We start from the raw sequence: 9,470 nt of genomic DNA, 5'->3' as shown, positions 1-9,470 counted from the left end.
ATGGTACAGTTGCTTTAAAAAAAAAAAGGTACAGTCTGGGTGCCAAATGGTGAAAACAGTTTTATGATCAAATATGTCAGCCCTTAAATGCTTGAGGTGAGGTGACTGGGCCGGTGTGTCCTCTGAGGTACTCTTCGTTTTTGATCCCAGCGGAGAATGTGGCCCAGTGTGTGACTTTGGAGAAGTATCTGCAGAGAGGTGTGTTTGTGCTATTGTGGATGTGTTCACAAACCACTCCATTGTGCGGCCTTGGGAGGACGTGGTGACTCTTTCTGCATTTCCTTTTTAGAATTGAGAATGTTCGTGGGTTTTTGTTGCGAAAAGTTTACGGGAAGCAGGTGGTTGATGGAGTTACAGTAACACAGACCCGTCCTGTTCACCTGGATGGACTCAGCTGTTAACCAGGATGAAGAGGTGACAAGGGGGATTTCCGTGTGACACCTCAGCCGCACGGCGTGCTAGCAACATGGCACGTTCTGAATAACCTTTGCCTGGTTGTGGAATGTCTGTAGATGGGGCATGAAAAGATCGTGACTAGGTTATCTTTTAACCACTCTCCTCCCCCCTCCCCTGCCAAAGTTTGTATCTTTTAAGAACTAGTGGATATGTGTGGCTTTTTTTTTTTTTTTTTTTCCTAACATTCCCAGCAAATTATTGCTGCTAAGAGACTGTCACTGTTAAAGTGAAAATTACAGGGAAAAATGTGATATGTATGCCGTTAACTCAAAATGTGATATTAAAGTCAATCATTTCTGCTTCAGGAACCTGCTGGTCTCCACTTGTGTGCCAGTCTGGCAGCCCGAGTCTGCCTGGGCTTCAACCCCAGCCCCTGGAGGGCGGGGCTTACCTTTTTTCCCCATGGTATTCACGGCTAAATTCCGACCCATGGTTATTTAAGTTTGATTTTTTTTTAACATATATTAGAAAGTAAGCTTTAAAATGTTTCATGTAATATGGACTGAAATTTTCATACATGTTTAGTTTGTGAATCTATAAATTGTATCATATATATGACCTAAAGTGAAGTGTGTATTTTTTAATTCTGAATCATTTTGCATCTTGACAAATAACTGAGTATCTGAGTGGCCTTTTTTTTAAAAAAAAAAAAAGCTGATGTGTGTCCATTTCATCCTTTCAGGCATTCCCAGTGAGCAAAAAATTGAGTTGTCTTTGTTAATGGAATCACAGACTGAAAACATGTCCGGGTCTCAAAGATGTTTTAGATTGTTTTCCATGGAAGGGAAGTCTGTTGGTGTACTGACTTTTCTTTAAGAGGGTGGTTTTACAATTTCAACTGTAAATCCTATTTTTTATATGCTGCATGCCAAAAAAACAAAAACCCAACCCCTTGGTAGGGGCGAGAAACACTCTTAACCCACCCCGACTGTTAGTGCAAAACACGCCCTCCCAGAGAAGGCCTTTTCTGCATCATTTTAGAGGTAAACAGTTGTGCTTAGGTTTTTTTTTTTTTTTTTTTAACATTCTGAGCATTTGCCAGCTACTCTAATGTCTTAGCAGAGTCAAATGCAAGTAGGATGCATTTGAAAGCTTTGCAAACTGAATGGCTCACTCCCCGGCCCCCAGTGGGAATCAGGTAGAAGCAGATTTGTCTGCGTGGAACCAGCAGATGACAGTGAGGACCGTCACCCCCACGCCGGTCCACTCTGCAGTGTTGCGTCTGAGTACGAGCTGGTCTCCGTGGCCAGTCCCCAATCATGGCGAGGACTAAGGACCCCCCTCTGACACAGACGCAACTAACCGTAAAGTCAGACTTACCAGCAATCAGACGGATAAACTGTTTGCTTTTTATTTTAAATAGGAAATTGTTTTCTAAAACAAAGCTGCTTGAACTGTCAAACAATGTAATCTCAGTCTGTAGAGTTCGTGAATGCTCCCGCTGAGAAGTGTAACAGCCCATGAAATGTGAATAAATGGAAAGTCAACAGTTCCAGTGTTTGACACTCTTCTGTTCTCTGTGGTGCGCTTGGTGCTGAGTCAGGCAGACAGGAGGGAAGAGAAGCGGCAGCAGGAACAGTCCACTTGAAGGCCAGGGAGAGGCCCACTGAGATTTAGTACCAGACTCCCGTGTACAAGCCGAGAGTTCTGTTGGATTAATGTCTGACAGAGTGGAAAGAGTCGCTCGGGGAGGGTAAGCATCCAGGCCCATCTTGGCCCAAAACCTGAGCTCTAGAATGACATTTGAGACTAAGAAAATCAAAATGATCAAGAAAAATTAATGATTGAGTTTATGGACTTAAGTTTTTGGTGATTGAGAAAAGCACTATGACGGTATTCAGTTATGACAGTATTTTGGAGTCATGATCACATTTTGTTTCCTGAGTTATTTAGCACTTATCTGGCTCATAAGGGTCTCCTGCTGAAGAAAATACTGCAAAGTCTGAAGTTACCCATCAGAGTGTTCCTGAAGTGTTCACATCTAATGGAAACTCTTGATAAAGTGGCACTAACCAGGTGCTGTCTAAAGAGTGGGAGTCCCTGGGTGGTGCAGTTAATGTGCAGCTGCTAACCAAAAGGTTGGAGGTTCAAGTCCACCCAGAGGCACCTTGGAAGAAGGTCCTGGCGATTGACTTCTGAAAAACTAACCATTGACAACCCTACTCTGTGCGGTTCTGCTCGGACACGCATGGGGTCACCATGAGCTGGACTCAATTTGACAGCAACTGATGGTTTTAACCGAAGAGTAGGATGGTGCCTGAGTACCAAGCCCATTTCAGGTACTCAGCTGAGTAGCTGGGCTAGAACAGTGGCTCTCTTCAGCGTGGTCCCGGCACCAGCAGCATCAGTAAAGCCTAGGAATTGGCTAGAAATGGCAACTCTCGGGCCCCCTCCCAGACCTACTGAATCAGGACCTCTGATGAACACCCAGTCACCTGTTGTTGTTTTAAAACTGAGCTGTAGTTTGCATACAGTAAAATCCACCCTTTTGAAGTGTACAGTTCTGTTTTTAGTATATTAGCACAGTCGGGCAACCATCACCCCTATCTGATTCCAGAACGTTTTTGTGACCAGCCAGCTGGGTTTCAGCAGGTGGATCTAATGCTCAGTTTTGAGAACCACTGGGCAAGCTCTGTGCTCCCTTGTGACTCTGGCTTAAGGACCAGACAACCTGTGAAGAATCTTCTGGCCCTCTGGAGGCGGGGAGGGCAGCAGCAGTGATCAGTAACAGGACCATGCCAGCCTCTGATAACCTTGCCTCGCTTGAACCTCACTGTACCTTGGGGGAAGGTAGGTGGCGATTCTCCTTCCCCTGAGAAAACCCAGGCCTGTGTGTGCTGTTTGCGGCCCACCACTCAGAGGCGTGTATGTGTCCCCTTAAATGAAGGAACTTCACTGACCTCTGGAATCGGCTACAATCTTTTGAACAAAATTCTTTATTCAAAATATAATCATTAAAGTTCACTGAAAACCATGGTTATTTCAAACTGAGCAGCGTTGTTTTATTAAAAGTCAAATTCCAAGAGAAGAAACCTGACTCCACATGTAGGGAAGAAGTAGCTTCTTCAACTCTGTGGTTTATGTGGGGGTAAGTCAGGGGCAAGTCAATGAAGCCACAAGGAAAAGAAAGACACCGTTGTTTCATCATCCCCGGAAACGAGTAGCTCCCTTCCTCGTTAGACATCCCAGCTGCTTTCCTGTCATTTCCACATCAAGCACGAAGGGCAGCCACGTTTATACATTCAACACGTGTATTTACAATGGACCGGGTTATCCTACCACTAAGTTACCTTATGTTTCCCGCTCTCCCACTATAAAATCCCCAGAGGTCTTCCCTTCCAGTCAACACTTTTTCTAAGCTCAGGCATGACGGTAATTCCGGATAAAAGCACTGAACACAGCAATATCAGTACCAAGAGCGGGCAGTCACTAGGGTTGTCACTGCATGTAGCTCCCCGGATAGACTTTCTCCCCAAATAGCAACAAGTACATCGTTTCAGGGGACTAAAAAGGACTTCCTAATAATTTAATGAGAAAACAGCGTTTCATGTGAACGGCAAGGAAGACTTTTTTTAACCTGTTCAACCGCCTCCTTATAGCACTGCCATCTTGCGTTGTGGTCTGCCCTTCGTGATGCTGGTTCAGGAAATTTTGGTTCAGATGCGTCTAATCCGATGACTGTCTCCGAGGGGAGTCACTTGATGTGAAGCCCCTAACTGTACTTCCACACCTGGATATGCGTTCCTCTCGGGTCCCCCTTTTCCCTTGTTTTCTCTTCTACAGCTTTCTGCAGTGTCTCAGACCTTACTCACTGATCATGGAAAGAGAGTCCGTCGCTTGAAAGGTAGCTTCTGAGGCTGCTTCCATCTCTGATGGTTTTGCATAGCAGGCTCTGGTAGAATTAACCAGAAAAAAAAAAAAAAGTGAACATGCTCAACATCGTACTTGATTATTTGTACAGTTAGTTGCAAGGCAACAGAGAGAGCACCCATCCCAAAACCTCATCTTCCAGAAGACGAGGCAGCTGGCCAGGAGTCAGGTCAGAACTTGGACTCCTGATTTCTGTTCCAAGTATTTGTTCACGTCTGGGAGGGCTTTTAAAGAAGTTCTCTAGAACAAGCTCCGGATTTTACAGGACAACTGTATGAAGTAGCATATGCTACTTTAGGGCTCTGAGAGCTAAACCCAAAACTCGTCTCTCGTGGTTTTGCAAACGTGCAACTAAGCATCACGGGCCCGCCAACACCTTCAGCAGTGCACGAGGTGATCTCTGATGGCCTCAAACACGTTCCATTTCAAAAAAGTCACTGGTGTCAAAGCTCAAAAAAAAAGAAGTCTTGGCGGCAAATGATTCGACCACAGAGTTATCACGTTGCTGTAACGTCTGCAGAGAATTTAATCTGAAAAGCGTACCAGGAAAGAATGACTAGGTACAGACTAATTTAGAGGAAAACAAGGAAGAAAAGTTTAATATCTACCATGCAAATCAATGTTCAAAGGAAACGTGGAAATCATAAAGCCAAGCCAACAGCCAACCACAAATACTGCTGGGAAACAGTTGAGGCTGGCTCAGCCAGTAGTGGGTCACGTTTAGGGAAATACCTAACTGATGGTTAGCATACTAATGTATCGCTACCTACACCATCACGGTGTTGTGGCTAAAATTTGTTTTGTAAAAATCACTAGGAAGCCTCCAAGTAGTGAAAAATCTCAAGAGGTCCTCTCTGCAGGCTTAATGATTCTCATACATAGAATTAGTTTGAAAACCATAAACAATAACTATTTACACTTAAACCGCCCTGACCTAGGACAAAGCGAGAAACTGAAGGACAAAGGCAAGTCCGAATGCCTCCGGCCACCCGGTAGAGTTGGAGGACGGCAGTTACGTTTAATCTATGAAACTCGAGGACTTGAAGGGGAACCCTGAAAATCCTGCTAGCCTCGGGAAGAATAGAAAACTGTAAACACAAACTCTCCGCACTGTGGACACAGGTCGTGGCTTCCTCCACTGCTCAGGCCCCGCCCCAGATCCCTCGGGATTCAGCTGAATTTGCTTGTCTGTGGTGTCCCCGGGAGCTCAGAGGTGCTGGAGGATTCCTTTTTCCACTGAGGATTGTGTCAGTGCAGGTGAATGGAAGGGAAAAACGAGAGATGCAGCGCGTCCCCAGCTCTTCACGCCCAGAGGTCCTCTCCACACAGGGCAGGGCTGGACCCCGACCACCGGGCCTCCTGGCCTCCGCATGGGCGCTTCCCTGAAGGAAAGGGCTGGGCCCACCACCAACAGGCTGCCTCAGCTCCGACTCCGGGCCCAGATGTCGGCCTTCCTTTTCCACTAGGGCGGTTATTTTCTTTAAAGAGACCTAATCCTGCTTTCTGATACAAAGGATGGTGGAAAGCCCAGACAGGAAGAATCAGGGTAATGCCAAAAGTTACTTGGTTTCTGAAAATGGATATGCGACTAAATTCCGGCTAAACTGGAAAACCGAAGAGAACATACATCCAAATCAAACGTACGAAGTTTCTTTGATCCAAAAAGTTAGCAGATAGATTTTTAATATGTAAGTTTGTAAAGAATTTTGGCCAATGATTTAAAACCACCAGTCAGTCACTGGAATGTACCAAGTGCATGAGAAGCTTCCTTCTGGAATGTTGTTTAAGGGAAAAAAAAGTTTTTCCTGGTCCTTAAGTCTTCTGTTAACTAGTCTATCTGTGATTAAAACAGCGTAAATAGATCCTGGTTTGATTCTGACTAAGATTCTTTTTAAAAAATTACACGGAGAACGTGCCTTTGTCCTTGCTACCAAGACACCCACCTGACTGGCTTCTGGTCTGTCTGCAGGAAATGTGAACAATTATTTGACTCACGGGAAAACCCAGGCTGTCTCCAAGTCGACTGGGCTATAGAATACTTGGCTTCTTTTTGTTCTCATTTGCCTACTTCTCTGTTACTTGTGTTTTAAATAACATTCTTTTGAAATAATGAACCTTCATTGTCCTTATGGGCAAAGATGCAAACTCGCCCTAGAAATTCCAGTAGGACATCAGGATGTTAAGATAAGAGCCACCTGAACGTTCAGGTGTTGAAGGATTTAAATGGAAACAGTGTGTCCCCTATCAGAGTCCAGGGCCATGATATTTCTTTAAAAGAAACAATAAAAAGATAACTCTTCTTAATGTCCTGAAAAGTGACTCTGAGGTTTCCTCAAAAGACAGGTGTACTTTAACTCCAGTTCCACATTAGGAAATGTACGTAGCATTTGGTCTTCCCTACATTATTAAGAGGGGCACGTCCCCAGAAAAATTAACGGTGGCGTCACGAGAAGGGAGAGTTGACTGACACCAGGGCGTTCGGGGCCCTGGCTGTGGCCCTGGCATTTGCAGCTTGTTACTGATGTTACGTGCTGCTTTGAAAAACCAAGCTTCAGACTAACAGCTTGCTGCCTGGCTAGGGTGCCTCTAATCGTGCCCTTTGGGGAAGGCCTTAAAGGCGGAAGGGGTGACTCCACCAAATGTCTGTCCATTTGTCTGGGCAGGCTGGAGTGGGGGCTGTGGTCAGAAGGGTGCTTGATGCCTAGCCGTCATTACTTCTTGTTCAGTCTCAGGGAGTTCCCGTATCCTCTCTGCTGCTGTCGCTCATGTGTAAAATGGGCTAATAGTGTTCACCGCAGGGCCTGCACGCGGCTGGAGCTGTGAAACATCAGATGTTGGACAGCCAGACCATCGTGCGTCTGTTTGCACTCTGAAAATGCAGGTGTGAGCTCTGAAATCCCGCTGCACGCCCACACTTCCCTGCCCTGCGAAGCACTTCCCCACGTTAACCGACCTCACAATTACCACAAGTGGCCGGAACGTCTGCCATCCTACAGATGAGGGCTCTGCCCGCTGGGCCAGCCAGGGCATGCCGGTCTGCACTAGCCCCAGGCACCCTCACGTGTTCCTCGCCTCTGAGGACAGGAGGGAGCGGCGTTTCTGCACGACTCGAGCGTCCCCATCCTGCCTGTGTCCTCCCCAGATCTGAGCTTCAGTCTTCAGACCCCAGAATGACCGGGAGAAAAAGTCCCTGGAGAAACAGCTAGACTTCAGCCACCCCGGACGCAAGCCTGCGGATGGGGTGTCCAAGAACGCTCCTTGGGTGCTCTGCTCCCACTCCGGGGGACGTGGCCTGCCTCTGGCTGCCCTAAGACACTGCTTTGGAAAGTGGAAGCGTGGAGAGCTGAGCTGGGCACCGAGGCCAAGCCCACCACCCCTTCTTGACAAGGTTAATGGAGGGGGTGGGGCAGGCACCCCCAGTGTAACACTTGACCAGAGCTACGCAGAATAGTGGCGGTCGTGCCCCGTGAACCTGCACACGCTCAGTGAGGTAGGTGGCATCAGCCCTGTGTTACAGGTGGGTAAACTGAGGTGGAAGAAAATGCCAACAGCTCGCTTTTAATAACAGCCCCAGGGCAGCCCTGTCCCCGAGCGCAGACCGTCAGAGGCCGCAGGACAAGACCGGACGGCAAAACAGCCCACCCTCTTTCCTCTTCCCCCAAAGAGGACCTCCAAGCACGCCGGTACTCCTGGGGCACCAAACAAATGACAGCCACAAAGAGACCCATCTTAGTTTATTCCCGGGGGAGCTCTGATGCAAGAAGGCTCATGTGCGTCTTCTCAGATGGAAGCGCCTCCGTGGTGGAGCAGGCCCAGCTGGGAGCCTCCGAGAGCTGGCCTGAGATGGGGACCAGCACGCTCAGTCAGAGCAGGTGAGCACCCGGAGACCAGGGCAGGTGGAACAACGCGCCACGCCCTCCCACAGCCCCCAGCGGAGGGGCTCTGGCCTAAACCTTCCTCAGGTGGGGCTCCCGCTCTCCTCCTGCCTGGCCGCCAGACCCTTCCTCCTGCCCTCAGGTCCAGATTCTGTGGGCCCTCCAGCGAGGCCCCCGCGGGAGGACGTCAAACTGGAGGTGTGTGTGTTGGCGGGGTTCTTTGGCTGGAAGCAAAAGGCCATTCTGGCAGGGATTGGGCCTTTCTGGAACCAGGCGTGGGGTGAGGTATCCCAGCCCAGGGCAAAACCGTGCACCTCTGTGTTCCCCATCTCCCCGTGGTAATCCAACAACCAAGTGGTGAGCCAGGGAGAGCAGGCAGCCTGACTGGGCAGCTGACGCTCATCAGCACGGCATTACAAAACCTCACGTGGGTTTCCTTGACAAAGCTCCGACGGAGTGCTCCAGCTGGGGGTTCCGCTGTGGTCTGTTGGGACGCGGCCATAGGTCTCGTGCATTTGGACAGATTCTGGGTGCTGCTCCCTCTCGTGCTCCCTATGGCCTCCTGGGACTCTGGTCCCCGCCGGACGCACAGGACTCTCCAGAGATGGGCTGGGGGTGGTGGGTGGTGAGCATGGGGCAGGGCAGAGCCAGCAGGGAGGGAAAAGAGGCACTTCAGTTTGGGCTGGTGTTCGTGGAGTCGGCCCCGCCCTGGCCCGGCTCCAGCGCTGGGTTGTCACAGAAGACCCCGGGGACGGTGGCACAGATAGGCACTTGGCAGCACTCCCAGGGCCGGGCAGGGCTGGTGGGCCTGCTCGGGCTCCGCACACTGCTAGGTCATCAGGATGGGCTTCTGCCGTACTTCCAGGATGTCTAGGCGGCAGGAAGGGAGAGACAGAGAAGAAAATTCAGCCCACTGAGTGCTGCAGCCACAGCAGCCGCTATTTATGAAGAAAGCCCTGACCCCACGCGAAGCCCACACCCAGTAATTCCCACGCATCTCGTCGGTGCCTCCTGTTACCACTCCTACTTTATAGACTGGAAAATGGGCTTGGAGCAGCAGAGCTGGCCAGGGCCAGGCGGAAGGAGGCCCGAACCCAGGCCGGTCTGAGCCCAGGGCCAGTGCCTGGCATGCAGGCCAGGGTCTCACCTGCCCACAGGAGCTCACACCTGGGGCATTTCCTGCTGCTCAGGAGGGGCCGGCAGGGGCCACAGGGGTGGGCCAAGGGAGACCTTTAGGGGCCACGCTTCCCCGGATCCCCAACCTGGAGT

At 49.4% G+C, this 9,470-nt stretch overlaps 1 protein-coding gene across 2 annotated transcripts in view; it reads right to left on the bottom strand.

The window, feature by feature from the left end:
- Positions 1 to 3,199: 3,199 nt before the first annotated feature.
- Positions 3,200 to 9,470, bottom strand: part of KIAA0930 (KIAA0930 ortholog) — a 56,736-nt gene continuing 50,465 nt past the window's right edge. For both annotated transcript variants that reach the window (XM_064283386.1, XM_064283387.1), the window contains exon 10: positions 3,200 to 9,071. In XM_064283386.1, coding sequence (XP_064139456.1) covers positions 9,031 to 9,071 — 41 coding nt within the window. In that variant the 3' untranslated portion in view covers positions 3,200 to 9,030. The remainder of the gene's footprint in view (positions 9,072 to 9,470) is intronic.

This window comes from Loxodonta africana, chromosome 4, assembly GCF_030014295.1.
Source record: "Loxodonta africana isolate mLoxAfr1 chromosome 4, mLoxAfr1.hap2, whole genome shotgun sequence".
Taxonomy (NCBI): Eukaryota; Metazoa; Chordata; class Mammalia; order Proboscidea; family Elephantidae; genus Loxodonta; species Loxodonta africana.
The sequence above is the reverse complement of the archived record's forward strand: the minus strand, read 5'-3'. Positions and strand labels throughout refer to the sequence as shown.